Genomic DNA, 18,791 nt, shown 5'->3' on the forward strand with positions numbered 1-18,791 from the left:
GTTTGTGGAAAATCCTGAGGATGTGCACACATGCACTGTTTTGATAATTTGTGACTTAAAGTGGTAAGTAAATTCTGTAGTCCAAATGTGTATTGGTTTAGTTTTATGTTTACTCAAAGATCAATGTTAAGAGTTCTCAAAAAAGCTACAATGTAATGTGTCTTTCATGGAAATATCAGTTTGTCGCCACCAAGTTTTTACATGGTTTCTTTTCTAGGGAATAAGTGGGCACTTCATCTTGTACGGTTCACATGCAGTTCAAAGTGACACTCACAACTCAATATCTGAGAAACTCCAAACATTTACTACCCAAGTGCAGTGTGGTTGTGGCTGTCTGCTGCACAGTGTGTGACAGAATCACACTCAACACTAATAAATCACAGAGACAGGGAGGAAGTGTTTTAAGACTTTCTCATTCCGTCAAATCTCTGTCTTCCATCTCATTTCCTCAAACAACCCAGTTGTTGTGGTTCACAAAGAGAATGCCGTCTCAAAGTGTCAAGTCATGACGTGGAGGAAGAAAATACAATGCCACTGTCAGGCCTTTGGTGACTCGTGTTACTGGTGTCAAGCAAATTGAACACACACACAGTTGACAGTAGCTGATGTGTTGGTCTGAAGTAAATATGACTGTGGTTACAGACATTATTTATTGCTATAAGATGACAGGAGTGGTTCTGACTCCCTTTACTTTAACACAGTACAGTCATTTTACTCTCCACTTCTCCACATGTGTACCATACATCTGTTGAAATGCCACTCATTAATAAATCTGGTTGTCAACACCTACTCTCTGTGTGGTCTTATTTATGTTCAGTTAAGATCACACAAGTTTGCACACAGTCAAACGCATCATGCTAAGCTTTAGTTTGATTTTCTTTGCCCTCAGTATCTCTATAACCTGCTGAGACTGCAGGTCACCATACTGGCCAATAAACCAGCTGCTCGTGTGTTTATGTGATGTTTATTTACAAGCCCTGGTTCACTTGTAAATGCTCAGCATAAACTTGAGTAAGCCAAATACAAAATTGCCACAAAGTTTAATTTGTACAATTGTTTTGACCAAAGAAACCAAAATGTGGGTGTGGCTGTACCCTTCTGGAGCAGTTACATTAAAGTACATACTTGACTCACTTCACCTCACATACACATGCTCACCTTTGTCTCTTTACTCTCCACAAGAGTTGAAGCTCAATTATCACCGACAGCTGAATTATTATGATGTAAACATGTTCAGCCACCCTAATGAAGAAGTGATGACCTTTCCTGATGTTTTAGCTATAACTGGAGCCTTGTTGAACCATTCTCTCATTTAGTTTGTACTCATGACAAGTGTTGTGGTAAACCAGAGCAGATGGTATCCATATCCTATTATGACAGCTTTTTGTTTATTCAGTTCTTGAGCATTTAACCTCAATATTTATTTTCCCACAAATGTAGGTGCTATGGTGGCAGACTGCTTACTCAAAAATGTATATTGAGTACTCTGTGTTGTATATAACTTGTGCTAATTAAAAAAGTAAAAAAATACCAAATTGCTGTTAACTGAAAAATGTAATATTATGTCCAGATGCCATGCTTCAGGGAACCCTCCCCTCTGTAGCATGACATGATGACCTACTCCTGCCATATTCATGGCAGAGAACAAAGTCATTCTGGCTGTATCAGTGATAATGGTTTTAGTAGAGGAAGAAAGCTTGTAATGGACTAACCCTAAAGCGGGAGAAGTCAGAATACGAGGCATCGTAGGTCTTGTGGTGAGCTTCCACCAGGCAGGAAATTATCCGGGCCTGCTCCTCATTCAACCGTGGCCTCATGGCCTCCCGGGCTGCCTCTTCCTCCTTCCTCTTCAGTATCATTTCTTTCTTCCTCTGAACCTCCTCGTCTGTCAGGATGACTGGAATTGGGGATGGAAGAGAGGACATGTTAAAAAATCTTGCAATACAGTCACAAAAACATCAGCAGCACACACACATATATACACATATGCCAATACATTCAAGAGGTAACTCCATTCACAATGCAAGTATCATTTGGTTGTAACTGATCTGGGCTCTTCTAACTGAAAGTAAACACATGCAAATGTTCACACATGGTGCCACACTTTCCGTGTCACAGTGTTGTTACACACATGGAAATGATAATGGTAATAATTGACGACAATGCATAGAATCACACTGGAGGTAGGTAAATAGGTTGTTTGTGCCACAAATACATCAGAGACAGCAGACAAGATGTTTGTATTTAAGTGGATAATAACACCACCCAAAGATCAAAATAAAATATTTTACATTTTTCCATCAAATCCTGACATCCATTTGTAAAACGGTATCTCAGGCTAATGTGATGTTACAATTCAGTTTGTGCTCGCTGTCCTCTGATCAAAGTATGTGTCATAGTTTCATTTCAGTTATATGTAGAAAACAAGCCATGGCAGTTATTTTTACATAATCATTTAAATTCAAATTTTAATTCAAATAATGCTATTTATTTTCATAATAAAGGCACTTGAACATTTAGCTAATTTAAGGGTTTTGATTTAATTGGATTGTTTCTCCCTTTCCAATTATGGATTTTATTATGATTCTCAAGAAAACATAAGGAACAGGGAAAATATGTTTGAACTACACTGAAATTATTGTGCATAACCGACACATGAAGTCATGATATTTTCAAAAGCGATGTCACTGATCCATCATATGTTAGGAGGGATATCCCAAAATGTGCTTCAACCTGGCTATGATGCTACCAGTAAAACAAAGTTGCATTTCAAAACTAGGTGATGGAGATCTAATGTAAACTCCATCTCAGGTTCCATGAACCATATGTCTCCTCAGTTTGGAATGCAGAAAGGCCTGTCGTGTCTGCTAGCTTTTTATGCGGTTGATGTAACGGGTGTTAGACATTAAAGTGCCTTTTGCCTTATTCATGTTTCAGGAGTGGAGACTGCAGGCAGAGTGGCACAGTGGTGCAGAATGGATTAGACATACTGTTTATAGTGACTCTTTTAGGTTTGACTAGATGAGAGGATCGCTTAGGAATTCCAAGGTTTGCGTGCCACTTCGACATGTCTTAGAGCATTATGTTACTCTGTAGAGTTATTCTCATAACACTCATTATTTATTATAGGTTGCAACAAATGTATATCTGTTTCTGCTGGATTTAAAACACAATGCACTAAGACAAAAAAAAAAAGAAAGAGAGTATTGTGCATTTTAGTGTTTTCATATTTTTCAGTAACTTCAGATGAGGCCGCCTTGCTCAAAAGCTGTGCCACCATTGGCCATTATAAAATAGATTTTGAGAAATGTCAGAAGTGTAATAAAATCTTTTTTGTGTTATGTTATAAACCATCAGACAAACAAATAAAAATTTCACATCAAGTTTTGGCAATGTTAACCAATCTCACTAGCATTGTCAACTAAGCATCACAATATGAGCCATCCACTGCCTGTATATTAAAATGCTGTTATTGGAAAGTATGCATGAGTTTCTGTCTGAGTTAGTCACATAACTTACACCATCTCAGTCCTTTTCCTTTCTCAAATTTCACTCACAGTGCAGACTGAGCCTGTGGAAGAGGTCTTTGCTATGGGAGGTGTCTCAGAGCCCTCTGTGAAGTAGCCAACCCTAAAGCAGGCAGCTGCCATTGCTCTGACTGTTGATGTGGAGAGACCATTTTCAACACTTATCATTGTGTGACTTCTACATCTGGATGTGAGTTGTACAGTGGCCTCTGATGGTGCGAAACAGGAAACCTTGAATTACAAGCTGTGCCTAAAGAGAAAGGCGTAGGAGTTTCTAAACAGGCAGCTCAAACGTTCACTGTGTGAATGCAGCATTTGTAATGGGGTGGTCTGTTACATTTCTTATTAGACCTCTCTGTAAACAGAGCCTATTAATTTCAACAGTACATTACTGTCACTGTCTTAACTGAGTTTTGAGATCATCCATTTCATAGCAAGTGTTTGATAGAGAAAGCAGGTGGGGCCTCATGCAACTGATTTGGACCTGGAACATATATGATATATTTTTTTCACCAAAAACAAAAAACAACAGTCAAAAATTCACACTTATACACACTCTATATACACACTTAACTACTATATATGAGACTGTAACACACTGTATTCTGGCAGGAGCTGGTTTTCTCTATGTTTCAGAACATAATATGTCTATTGAGCTGAGAGAAAGAAGCAGGAAGAGTGTTACATCATCAGTGTTTGATGCCACTGATGATGGTAAGAATGCATTTCAACGTTCCAAGAACGCACAGGAAACAGAGCTAAAACCACACAAGAAAAACTGTACAGATATATATTCAGTGCAGATATTTACCACTTAACCAAAATAAGGTAAACAGTATTTGCTAAACCACATTTCTTATCTTGTTTGCAATATCTAGCAAGTTGATTGCGCACGTCTTTTCTTCTTGATACTGTGGCACAGTACCAAAAACAACAGAGAAAGTAGAAAAACTGTTCAATCACTTACAGAAAATTGACTACTTCGGTGGTATTTTACAGTTAGTATTTTTGTCATCCAGGTCTGTGGCCTGTCTCTGTTGGTCACTGTAGTCACTGCTGGAGTAATGCTCTGACCCCTGAATGCCTCGGCCCATATTATCCTTTTGACTCTCTGCCACAGTGACCGATTACCCATGAAGCGTTCAACTGTGCAGACAGACAGACAGACAGCATGACTGCCAGGCAAACCACGTCTGCCAAAGGGAGACAGGCAACGAGTCATGAGGTCAAAATACACAGATACGACGGCAAGTCTGACAGCCTGGCAGCTACAAAGGAACCATCTCACCATTCATACTTTGCAGACATCAAATTTAGCACCATTAAATTATGTTATTTGTTTAGGTTTTCAGGTTTAGATTTGTAACAATTTTAACTGCATAGTGACCTTGTTCATACAGGCTGAATGCAGGATAAAAGTCCTTAGAGCGTTTTCTTGGTGTTATTCTGAATAAGCTCCAGTGTCCTCCTGTTTAACCGTCTGAATCTGTTAATACAGCAATTTCTTTTATGTTAATCTGTAACCTAGACCTCATTGTCATGTGGAAAGCTACAATTTTTAGCCTTTACAATAGTAAGTGTATATTCAGATCAAATACACAAAATAAATACATACTTCACAGTAACTGCTAATTTAAGAGACCAGTGAGATGGCAAGGATGACTCTAAATTAAATAGTGCTCCAATCATGCAGTTCATACTAAATACTGGTTGTTTTCCTGGAAGCTGTAAACAACTATGTTTGAAGTGGATTTTCAGTGATTGCACCCTGGATTGCAACCACAGAAGTAGCGTTATGTAACCGCATGATGTGGTGATGCAGACAACAACAACAACAACAACAAAAACAACTGTTTGGCAACACAGGCTTAAAAAGGCAACTGAATGAATCTGACTGCTTAGCTAACCAGAGGATTTACTTGGCTTTCATCTCTTTTGACCCACCATCATTAATTAGGCTTTGGCTGTGCTCCAATGTCCATCCAGTCCCAAGCCAGGAGCACACTGCCTAGAACCACTCCTTGTGGTGAGGATATCCAAGTATGCAGCTCGAAGCTTGATCATGAATAGGCACAGTTTGGTCAGAGTTTGGCACAGGCCGTCAAAGCAGCTATTCTAAGGCTGGGACATGATTGAACCAGTCAGTTTCCAGCCAAGTTTGAGCCCTGGATGGCATCATTAAGGCAGGAGTCCACAAAAAACAACAGACCATCAAAGGAACATCTTGACCACCCCACAGTTCTTGGCAGACACGCTGCAGTTTACCAAAGAAAGTTTGCTGTTTGGGCAGCAACTGATTGGATGTGGTGATGTGGTGCCCTGAATGGCAGAGGGGAGTGAAGAAAGAAAGACAGAAAGAAAGGCAAACAGTGACAGGGGACTTGGTAAAAAAAAAAAAAATGAGTTTGGTAAACACCAGTAATGCCACACTGACAATGAGGGAAAGGCAGAGTGCTGCGGAGGCCCGAGGTTCACAGCGGGCTTACTCATTAACCAGCCAACGGACCAGTTAAACACAATGGAGGCTGCTAACACTTAGATCTGGTGTGATATATGTCAAGCTGGATTTGGTGCATGGCCAAGATTTTTCCACAACTGTTCTAGGCCTGTGATGTTCAAGAGGTAAATTCGGGTCAGTCAGGCGTCAGGGCGCCCACACATGCTGAGTGTGACGCAAAATGGCTTATCAGTAGATCACAATGGAATTGTACATGGTAGGGCAGTGTGGGGGGCAAAGACATTAGGTGATGCTTGATTATGTCTACTCAGCAATGGTTTGCAGTGAGGACAAAATGTGTCAACATAAACTACTGAGAACCTGTTTTTAAGAGTAACTTATCTCTTACAAATCTGAAAAGTAAGACATACACAACATTTGAGTCTCAACCATCTTTGGACTGCATATTATAAAATGCTTTGAAAGATAAGCTAAATAGTCTACAGAGGATTTCTGGATGGGGGATGTTTTTTTGGATGCTTCATTTGATGTTTTTGGTCTGTCCCACTTTAAATTGAGCATTTGGCACTTATGGTAATGCAGGTGTAAAGGTTGTCAAAGAGACAGAATACAAAAGACTCAGAGAGAGGATGAAGAATATGAATTAGGGAGGTAAATGGAGGTCAGCACCGCAGGAGAAGCTTTGCTACTGAAAGACACCCAGGGCGGGAATTCAATCATCTAAAGGCTAAAACGTTTCAGAAACTCTCCTGTGATTCTAATCCTGTTACAAATACACACCCACGAAAACAGACAAACACAGCAAGCATGCAAATACATACACACACACACAAGGGGGGAGGTCTTTTCCTGGCATCTCTCTAACCTCTGTCAAACAAGGACAGCGTAGGGGTGTTTACTACACACTCAGCTGGCACAGCTCAGAGAGGGCACACAAACAAACACACACACTCTCTCATACACACACACACACACACACACACACAGAGCTCTAATCTAAATGCTGGTGAAGCTTAGACAAAGTGAGCAAAGAGAGGAGGGCGTAAGACAGACAAACACATACCCAAACACATTTTAGGGGAACTGTATTGTAGTTAAACCCCATATGTTCATGAACATAATACACCATCTTCCACTGAAAATTAAGGCTTATCCTTGGCAAACAGTACTATTATTACAACTATTCTGTCTCATCAACTTTACATTCGAAAAATGTATGAATATCTCCAACATATAGCAGACAGATCGATGAAACACACACACACTGCAGACGGTTAGGAACATGTTCGTAAGAACAACATGTGCATGTGACACAACAAAAACAACATGAACGAAACTCTGTCTTTTCCTCTTGGTCAGTAGTCATATGAGCAACAGGTCACAGGACCAAAGGCACAGTCCCTAACCACAGACAGACCTGAGCAACAACATGGAGATCGATCATGACAACAAATAAGTGTCTCCTTTATCAACACCACATGCTTGTATGAATGTGTGTGTATGTGTGCACCTGTGTGTGTGTGTGTGTGTGTGTCGTGTCTGTTTCTGTATTCACACAGAACTCCAGCCGAGAAACAAAGACTCTATAATTAATGCAAGGCTTTCAACTTTTAACCAATCAACGCTCAGTGTCACACATTCATCCTGGCCTCTGCATGTATTTTAATTTTTAGGCCATGCTAGCTGTGTTATTATATCCATGTAATCCAATACACAGACAGAAAAAACAAGGAAGCACACAAACACACATACATGCAAAAGGTAGACACAGTGACATGGATACACAGGCTTTTTCCTGGCTCCGAATGAGGCAAAGGTGGTACCTCAACCATGACCTACTGAACCTGGATTTATTTATTTTAAATAGGAAAATAAACTTAGCGCACTTTGGCTCAAAGAGTGTATGGACTGTGGCTTAAGCCTCCAGTCACAAAAATACGCAGTTATCCACACTGTAACCATTCTTCGTCTGTTTTTTCCAGTTCACAAAGATGACCTGTTTTACAGCTAGAAATGCAAATGTAATAAGGCATTGTGACTGCTTTTTCTTTACATTCTCAATTTATTTTCCGAGCACACGTACTGCTAGACAGATGGGAATCTGTGTGTTTAACATGGAGGCGAGTAAATCAATTCTATATTAGGGCAAAGTCATATTAATAGTATGTGTGCAGACATAAATAATTATATATATTTAATTTGTAGAGCCGGGTCACAGACTGAAGATGAACACATACCTGCTGCTTTCAGATGACTGTGATGGCTGTTAATCAGAGTTTATGTGAATTATGCTTTTAATGTCAAGCACTAATTAGCTAGTCTAACATCCCGCTGCATGTGTTTTCACTCTGGAGTGATTCTTCCTTTACAGTTGTCATTGATACAACATTGTTGAAACAGATTTGTTGTTGCAGAAGTGGTTGTGTTTTGTGCAACCAGTACAGAATCTGAACAACACAGCTGCCACTAAGTTCTCTGTGTAGAAAAAAAAAAAAAAAACTTAGCTACACATACGCACAGACACTGCAGAGACAAGCAGAGCAGCTGTAACACTCAGTAGCGAATACAGTGGGTTTCCTTCACCCCACGAACCTGTGTACACTAGCTGTGAGAAACAAAGAGACCATTTTATACTGATAAACGTCTCTCCCTCTCTCTCTCTCTCCTCCAGTGCGCTCTTCTCTCATCTTTTCTCAATGAAACACAGACACTCCAGTGTCATGTGGCAATTTGTGGTCAACATGGTTGTTATCATTGGTGTGAACCCTGCCCTGCATCATCTCTGTTTCACACAAACACACACATCAGTCTATTTGTGAGTGAAATGTGGGCAAGACCATTATGTATCTCTTAGAAGAAAGAAAGCCATCACTGAACAGGACTTTAACCCCTGCTGGCATCATTCCTTCCTTTCCTCTCTCTTTTATTCTCCTCTTGTCATCTACTACTTCCTGCACTTCCTGTTGGTGGGTTAGTATTCAGATGCACACTGGATAATGTGATAACCTGCCAACACCAGATTAAAGATATGCCTCTGTGTTAGTTACTATGAATCAGTTGAGACAAAATGTCATTTTGTGTTAATATGGGATGAGGTGATGTCTCATTCTCCTTTCACAGCATGTTACTTGTATTACACCCCGGCACTATATGCATAACCAACATGGTCACAGCTGTGTCAAACAGCCTTAAAAGACAATGCCATTTTAATCTGGTTCAGCTATAATATTATACTGTGATTAACAGCATCTAACCTGCAGTAATAATAGAAGCTCCATCTGGCAAGATAAAATTACAATTTGACCCAGGCCTGAGTTTGTCATATGGCACAGCTGGCCTTATGCATAGCCAGTACTGTCTTTCTGTAGCAAATCAGATCAGTTTACACCGACCATTGATTCTGCTGGTTGCTGGTTGCTGTCTTTAAATATCAGATTAAATTCTCTGCAAACGGGAAACCAGTTCACTGTGAGCACCAGTCAGCCTTATGCTCATCTCTCCAGGCAGCTAGTACTGAGCTAGCTTGTTATTGCTTTGCTATTTTCTTGTACTCACACAGAGCATTAGAAAACAAATCAAAATAGTATAATCACTGTCTATTAAGTATAATTTTAATAATGATGATGATAACATAATAAAAAGCATCAATAAAACAAAAACAGTAAAACAAATGACTAAAAATAAAATATTATTGCCTGCAATATAGTACTTAAGTAAGAGTTAGGAGGGTTTTATTTTGAGTTGATTTTCAATATTGCATTAATTTAAATTCTAGTGGAAGATTTTTTACTTAATTGTCCTGACTGGAAGCCAACATGCCAAAAACAGGGAAAAAAATATGTTGAAGACTGTAGGCTACCATCCTCTAATTTGCTTTAACTGTAACAAGCTGGGCAATGTGTTGAAATTTGGCAACTAAAATGATAAAAACAAAAACTTGAGTGTATTTCATGCAGCAATAGCGGTGGTTTTCAAGCTATGCACCAATCCTGAGGCAGCATCAGAAGCAGCTGCTCTGCAGTACCTCACATGCCTGAATGAATATTACATCAAAGAAATGTCAAGCAGAGGTAAAGTTGGTAAATCTTGCCCTAATATCACCTTTGCTATAAGTTTATATCTACCTGATCCAATGAAGCTTAATTCTACTGCTGTTTCATATTTGTAAAAACCTGCCCATCACAAATAGTTGAAGAGACGCTGTTTTGCTTTGGCATGATCATAACATGCTGATAATTAGCTGTGGCATTTCACTCATTTCTATTATCAAATACCATCTAAAAGACAATAGGACGTGATTTTAAAGTATCTATTTCCTGTTTCACAAACTTTCTGAAATTGTGACGATACACTGGGGCTGACCCAAAAGCTTCAAAGCACTGAAGCTTTGCAATCAACATCCAAATTAGTATTTGAATGCTTTGTTATTTTTATAAATTATTATAATCATTATACATCACCACAAAAATCCCAAACACCACATGAAAGTATACACATGAAATAATAAATAATAATCCAATATTATTCATCATGCATCAACAGTAATTATTATCACTTATTCCAAAGACATTCAATCTTAATGAAGTTGTGTGCATCACATGACACAATCATACCACCAGAACTGACACTGAGATGGTGATATGTGACCACATGACAGATGTGGAAAAAGGCAAACGTCTGGAATAATCTAATAAGATGATCCCCAAAAAGCCGATTGCCAGATAAGCCAAAGGATCAATACCAAGTTTGGGAAATCACCTGAAAACTGTAACAGCTGAGCTGTCTTGCAACTGCTAAAATGTCCTTTGTTTCTCTTATGCCTGCTGCCTGCCGCCCGCCCATTTTTTCCTATCTCAAGCGGCAACTCCAACGAATCAGCAGCATTGTCAGGATGTAAGCAATCATAAAAGGTTAACTCACATTCTTTCATCATGCCGATGTCAATGCAGCGTTTGAGGCGACAGGCCTGGCAGTGACGCCGGTTGTCCTTGGTGATGGTGCAGCTTCCGTTGAAAGGACAGGTGAAGGAAGCTTTACGCTTCATACTGCGCCTACAGGAGTTCAGAATGAAGCATTTGTTAATTTAGAATCATTTATTCCCTGTACTGTTTAAAATATACAGCAGCAACCGGTTGAGGTGGCGTCATGCTTCCTGCTACATGGGGATAAAGGAAGGAAAACAACTGTCACTGATGACACTGGTGCAACTTTCATTTAAAAACACTTTCTTATACAAATATTTTAAACCCTTTCAAGATGCAACTATATAAACAGACACAGTACTATGTATTAACTGCAAATAAGACTGAAATAAATTCTAATTCTTCTAAAATGAATTCTCCTTTAAATTCATATTTTCTATACATTAGCATAAGTTTTAAAATCAAGTATTATGGTCTTGAATTGGCCAATAAATTTACATATTACATAAATGTTTTGTTGTAATTACTGACTAAACCCTGAACCAGCTCATTCCTTTCATAATAAAAATCCCTGTTTGAAGGGATAATGTCTTTACTCTTCTTCCCTTGGCTGGTGGGATTAAAATTAATTACAATACTTCATATCTCTGAATCCTATTTAGAATCCTTGATAATTTAGAAAAAGTACAGATGTGTTGTACGTGTGTGTGTCCATCAGTGAGTGTGGGTGAGTGAGTGAGAAAGAGGGGGCAAAAGTAAAAAGGATTACAGCACTGAATAAAGTATCTTTCTCTGAAAACATTACATGCATATTCTCGCAGAAAAAAGTGTCAGTGTATACTGACATTAGATAGTCATACACATTTACTCCTCTTTGAATGTTAATGGCAATATGTGCATGTTAATATTGGTGATAGTCAACAAAATATTAGCTCTAAAAAAATTTTAAAAAACAAATGTTTTAAGTTCAATTCAGTCTTTCAGTGCTGCCTGAAAGTGAAAATAAGCCTAATTCTAAAACCTAAATATAGAGAAGAAATGAACACACACATCTGATATCTAACTGGCCGTAACGACCGACAGTTAATGAAGTTGGCAGAAAAATCACTGTAAACATAAATGATGCCAAATAGGATGTATAATGAGAACACCTCGTCCACAAGACTGCTAATAACACCTCACATACAACACACATACTCTCACACATTTCCCATAATGCCATCATTTGACACATAAAAATACACAATGTGAATACACACACATCAACTCAGGGACAACACCCACCTGAAGAAACCCTTGCAGCCCTCACAGGTCATGGCATTGAAGTGGAAGCCGGTGGCCTTGTCACCGCACACGCCACAGATCCGCGGGGCGTTGCGGTCGAACTCATCCGGTCCGACCACTGACGTCGTCACCGTCATGGGCTCCATCACTGAAGAGAAAAAGAAAGAGGATATGAGAACTTGTTTTGACACTGCTGGCCTGCTCCTTGTTTTGACTGAAACACAAACACAAAAAGATAAGAAACTAAGAAATGTCCACTCTGCTGCCATAAATTTCACCAACCTCGAACGAAGCCAAAAAATCTCTTTGTTACCCCCTGCTCTTGTGTTGTGTGGGAGTGCTTTGAGTGTGTGCTTGATGGGGAGGTGTGTGTTTTCCTCTTCTTATACAAACAGGTGTCGGGCTATTAGCATATTTAGCAAAAACCATTGACAGCCACACTCTGCATCTTGCAGCTATTGGCTGAATGACTCAGCAGACACACACAGACACACACAGGTACACACACACACACATCTTGCAAATCAGGAAATTTCAGTGTTAATGGGAAAGAGAATTAATGACAGACAGAGGGCCACTTGCCAAAGGCTAAGAAATGACTGATACATTTAATACTGCCAAGCTGAAATATTGTCTACTTTCCACGCACACACACTCACACCATCTGGCCTTCCCTATGAAATAAACAGCAGTAGAGTAACACACACCAACAGCTAACTGTGTGCAAACTAATCCTCATCAATATTTTTCTGAAGGCGCCTCAGTCTGAAGCACGGGCATAGATTTGGTTATGGACAGCTGGCACATGTTCATACCAATGTAAAGGTGTTGCTGAATCATCCCTACCAATATTTATTGTTAACTGTATAAACCAATATAATGTTACCAGTAAGGTCTATGCAGAGTTGCCAGGTTTATGTGTTTACTGCAACACATTGGTAATTATCATACACAGTGTAAGAGACAAGGGATATGGGAGATACTTGACTTTGTCCTGGCAGCTCTCAATTTCAAACTGTACTATATTGTACTACGCATTATTGATGAGCTGCAGCACCTTTATTACTGTTGGTGAAAATGCCTCCCAAATCAAATTAAGACATCCAGTCCTTTCTAAAGAAGAACCAGAGTATAAGTAACAGCTGAATATAGCTAATCAGAATGTTGTGTACTGAACCCAAACATGTATGTTGTCTGAAATATTTAATATTTAATGCCATCATTCCCACTTGAATGAGTAGATCAAGAGAAGAGTTATGACTGTATATAGGTTATCAAGAGATGAACTTTATAAGTTAATTAGCCAAAGCTTGCCACCTTGTTTGCCATTATTTTACCCTGAAATTCCTGTCAACAGCAGCCTCTGTCACACAGAGACAAACAGACAAGTGAACTGTAAGCACCCATCATAAAATTCTTTGACTTACATACACTGAAAGATCAGATGAGATTTGAACATGGCTTACAGCAGACGGTTCAAATAGAGTAGCACACAACCTAAAGATTTTTACCCCTTTTTTCTTGTGACATTTTCTTGAAAATCAATCACATCAATCTAGATCTATTTTGTCTCAGATTTATATGAATTTAAAAACTGTATAACATCTGTTTAAAATCTGATACAAGTCCAGTTTCAGGTCAGAGTCAGACTCTATGTCTCTGTGTGTTCACACGTGCATATGAATGAAAAAAAGAGAGGTGGACAACAAGTACACCTACACAAGTCTTATTTTGGTTGTCTGCCAGAAAATGTATCTGCCGAAGATAAAACCAAACCGATACCCTTAGCCTTAACTGACTGACCAGATGGCACACAGACACAGAAACAGATTTATGGTTTTTGTAACTGGGCACAACAGTGTTAGAGTGAGAGTAAAAATGTCTATTTTGATAAAGTTTTCTATTAAAGATTCACTGTTTTCCACAACATGACGGTTTGCCAGGCTGTTGGAAATGTTTGACTTAAACTTAAAGGTCCAAGGGTGAAAGAAAGAAGCAAAATCAAAGGGTAAAAACTGTAGGAAATCTAAGGCAAGGCTCAAAATGCAACAAGAGATGGGAGTGTCCAATGCAATTACCATGGTTAGAATATTTTTGGTATTGTTCTGCTCGAATAAAGTGATCGAGATCAAACAACACAGAGAAATCCTACATGTGAGGGAGGGAGATGTCATGTGAGAGGAAGATGACCAAATGAGAACAAAAGGAGGAGGGGGTGCATGCAGTGAACTTAAGCACAGCCGGAAAAAACAGTCACGTGGCTGCAGAATATAGCCTGCGGGGAGTTGACGTGCATAGAAGTAGGACTCGGATAATGTCGAACTAGGACAACGAGATATGAGGCACTGGTGCGGTGGGCGATGGATGGCGAGACAGAAATACTGAAAGACTGGAGAGTGTGAGGCAGGTGAGAGCATAAGTGAAAGATAGAGACAAACATAGTCTGAGTCCATTAGCTCTCATTACATCCTGGCTTTCTAAAAGTTTCAGCACCAGTTCCCAGGAAAACACAAAGACATACGCATGATGCCAGGAGCTTCCGGCTGTGAAGCATCAATCCCATTACCCAGAACACACCACACCAGGAGAGCAACACACACACCCATTACTTAGTGCATGTTGACCATCTACACGGGGTTTGTGTGTACCTGTGGATGCTTGTGTGTGTATGATTCACATGTAACAGGGGTTTATCTCATTGGCAACCATATCAGTAATTTCAGGTTCCAACTGTGTTGGGATGGGTGAGGAGTGCAGTGAGACAGATGTGCACACAAAAACAAGACACACTCCATTAGTCATCATGTCACAAAAACAGTTTTTTTCTAATGCAGCAGCAGGTGAATAATGAAATAGTTGGAGAGGTCAAACTGGAGAGATGGCAAGTCAAACATCTCAGCAGCTCTGCAAAAACAACTGCAAAACAACATGCAGTTTCATTAGTGGTGCTGATTAACAACACTGTGAGTAGGCTCCAGGTCTGTAATTAACAACTGCAGTGTTATTTCTCTTTTGATCACTTTCTTTGTTCTCTTTTTTCCCCTTCATGTGTTTTCTCATTTGTAACACTGCTTAATAATTAGCATTTTTATTTATTTATAGTCAACAGGATTAATTGGTAGAGAAAAGGAGGGCAGACTTTTTAGCTGTCAGGATGACAGGTAATTCCATCTCTCCCTTTGTGCTGTTTTTCCTCACACATACAGTTTTACTGTATATTTTTTCATCTAATTACATCTACTTTAAGCAAATTCATTAGTACCTTCAACATCATTGTCATCATATATTATTTTTCGTCAAGAGACAACAGTCAGGTACAAAAATACAGCAGAAATTGCAGAGAGAGAATGAGTGTATGATTATCAGTGAAATGAATTAAATTTCACTAAATATGAGCTTGAGTTCATTCTTTGGATAAGTTCAATTTCTAAGTTTATTTGGATATTTTTAGATACAGGCAATTAATATGACATTCATGCCAATATAACAAAGTAATTAAAGTGGGACAGTCAAAGGGGCAATATCATTACATAAAGCTGACCTCAGCTATGGATGATGGATTCTTCAAGGATCAGTGAGTCAGCACTGGTGAACTGATTTATTAAACATGTTATACAGCTGAGGTCACATCCACTCTGTGCATGAGAAAAACAATTAAATATACTGACCAAGATTCTAATATTACTTGTTTCCCATGGCAAAATTAAAAACACTATGAGTAGGAGTTGACAGCAATTTGTAATTAATAATATGTGACATTGGACGAGCTGGAGCAATTAGTTGATAAACTGATAAGTCGATTGACATAAGCTTAATCAATATGCAGGGACCACTGTGAATTAATTGTTTTGAAAGCTTGAAGCTTCCTGTTTCTGTGTTAAGTACTGGATCCTGATATCACTGTCGACACAGAATTGGTTTAGACTTGTGGCTGTAGCTCCAAAGTGTTTTCCACCCAAAAGGAGCTACCACAGCCCTTATATTCTCTTTTTATAACAATATAAATAGATGATTAACTAGTGGGTCTAAAAAATACATTTCTATCATGTTCTCTTCTACTCATTCTGTCTCTTTGTTTGTAAAATAAAGATCCAGGTTATGACTGTAAACAAAAGGGTTGAAGAGCAGGACTTTATATTTTGGGTACATTATTTTTGGGCTTGTGCACAAAAATGGGGAGGTCTGCTAACAGGTTATGCTTCTCAGATGTGAAATGTGTAGCTTTTATCATAGTAACTTGAATATTTGTTGGTTGGACAAAACAAGACATTTGATGATACTGGGTACAGTGTTTCACTGCTTAATGATGCAGAATCAGCCAAATGATTTATCAAGAAAGGAACTGGTGGATCAACTGATAATGAAAATAATCACTGGTTGCAGTCTTACTCCCTACATGACACAAAAGTACAAGCACAACGTATACAACCCCTGCCCTCATTTGTCACTCATTCTACCAATAGTCCTTGCTGGTGTTGACACAATAACAAAATTCAATGCTATGTCAATAGTGTTACAAAATACTGAACACTGCCTTTGCAAACTGACAGTATTGCTAAGTTTGACTAAATGCAATCCACAAGATGAATTCCCACCTCAAGTCAAGCCCTAAGACCGTACAGTTGCAAACTGGTATAAATAGGTAAAACAGAAAATGCTTAAGTAACAAGGTCTACATCGTTGTTGTGCATGACAACATTTGGAGTCAAATAACTGAAAATATAATAAAAGCAACAAATAGTCCTCCTCATTTTTGACACCAGTACAGACGTATCAGTGCTGCTTCTTGTTAACCACTGAACTGCTGTATAATATGTAAAACACAGGTACTCAAATCACCTTTTGGTGTCAGAGCTAACTAGACAGCTGTTGCATGTTTGCCCATCACCCCATCCCAAGTCTCTCCATTTAATTCCTCTTTTTCCCCCCTTTATGTTGCACTTTACTCTTTGTTTCTCCCTCCTCATCTGTAAACACATTTGTCCATGTTCCATCTGAGAGTTATACAGAGTTGGCTACAAGTAACACCTAATGTCAACAGATGAAACATTTAGTGAGAGGGATTATCAGGCCGGATTACATCAGAGTCCCTCTGTCTGTTTTTGCTGATGCTGATGTTATTTTCCTCTCTGCAGCGATGAGCAGTGCAGCTGAGTGCCATCTAGTCATGTTAAAATTCATAAACTCCTCATAGCATGTAAACAGAAGGTCCCATGAGGCTGGCCATTAGGACCCTATCACCATGCAACATGTGGAAGAAACATTCACTGAATGATGTTCAGCATTCCTTAATGAATCACTACAGAGCATAGTTTATTTACACTGGAATGGCTGAAGTATTTAATTCAGAAAGTGCATTAAAAATATTGCCAAGTCTGTTTAAAAGCAGCAAGACCACTTGAGCTCTCAAATATAACAACAGCCATTTTAGGCTGTAACAGCCAACAGAATGCAGCAGCACACCTATGAAGGTTACAGAGAGGGTGTTTGTAGCCCACAGTAAAAAAAATGTTTTTAGTTATTTGTGTTCTTTTGTAAATTATGAAATGCATTATGTAGCTGAAAACTGACAAATATAGAAAAGATGATAATAACAATTGTACTTTCCCACTGCACATTAATTAGGATAGACTGTGAATTTAGCTTTTACTGCCTTAAAATACACAAATATTAGTCAACAAAAAGAGATCAGATGTATTAAGAAAATTACATTTAAATACATGTAATGTAATGGTCTCAAATCTCTTTCAGAGGCTTAAAACAATCCCTAGAATTAGTGGGTAAGGATGTTCACATTTTAAGATATAAAAATGCAAAAATATCCATCAGTATTAAAATCACTGCCATATTGATGACCAATAAACACTCCCTACTGCATCGACGTACACAAAGCCCACCCAGGCTACTTACCACGTCAGACTTAACATGTAGTTCTTTTGTGACTTTCTGTCTGCTTTTCTTTTCTCTCTCACTTTAGCCCCTTCTGTGCCCCTTGGAGGCCGATCAACTGTGAGCTGTGTTTGTCTTCATGCTTCCCATCATAAATCTGATGTCCCAGTTTGCAAAACCTATACAACCCACCAGCTGCTAAAACAATAAGACCACCAGCAGGAAAGAGGAATAGGTTGCATGCTGAATAATGACCATTAGTGTGTGCTGTATATAGTACGAAATAAACTTTAGGTAGGCTTGGACTGTCAGTCTGTGTGAGTGTGTGTGTGTGAGGTTCTCCGTTAAATGGAGAATAAGGTGGACTTATAAATGTATTGATTAAACTGTGCCTGTACCATCAAATATCACCACCATGATTGAGCATTCAGTCACTACAACACTGAGACAGAGTCTGATGATTAATGAAGATCTGGTGGCCTTTGCCTCTCTGTGCTGTTTTGACTATCTGAGAATGCTTTCGGAAACCACAGCCCAACAAAACTGATTACTCCATATTTTGTTGAGAGAAAAGTGTTGACGCTGCTGGACAACTAATTGGATCAAATCAGCATGGCACAGGCTTAACTACAGTGGATAAAGCATTTTTGACCATTTCTACTTTGTCTCCATAAATGCTCTAATAGAGGACATCTGCAAAAATTGGCCATA

General features: G+C 38.9%; 1 protein-coding gene across 2 annotated transcripts in view; it reads right to left on the reverse strand.

The window, feature by feature from the left end:
* Positions 1–18,791, reverse strand: part of LOC108882657 (vitamin D3 receptor A) — a 71,236-nt gene that overhangs the window by 15,348 nt on the left and 37,097 nt on the right. For both annotated transcript variants that reach the window (XM_018675301.2, XM_018675302.2), the window contains 3 exons: positions 12,192–12,339; positions 10,906–11,036; positions 1,713–1,897 (listed from right to left, as the gene is read on the reverse strand). In XM_018675301.2, coding sequence (XP_018530817.1) covers positions 1,713–1,897; positions 10,906–11,036; positions 12,192–12,337 — 462 coding nt within the window. In that variant the 5' untranslated portion in view covers positions 12,338–12,339. The remainder of the gene's footprint in view (positions 1–1,712; positions 1,898–10,905; positions 11,037–12,191; positions 12,340–18,791) is intronic.

Source organism: Lates calcarifer, linkage group LG6, assembly GCF_001640805.2.
Source record: "Lates calcarifer isolate ASB-BC8 linkage group LG6, TLL_Latcal_v3, whole genome shotgun sequence".
In the NCBI taxonomy this organism is placed as follows: Eukaryota; Metazoa; Chordata; class Actinopteri; family Centropomidae; genus Lates; species Lates calcarifer.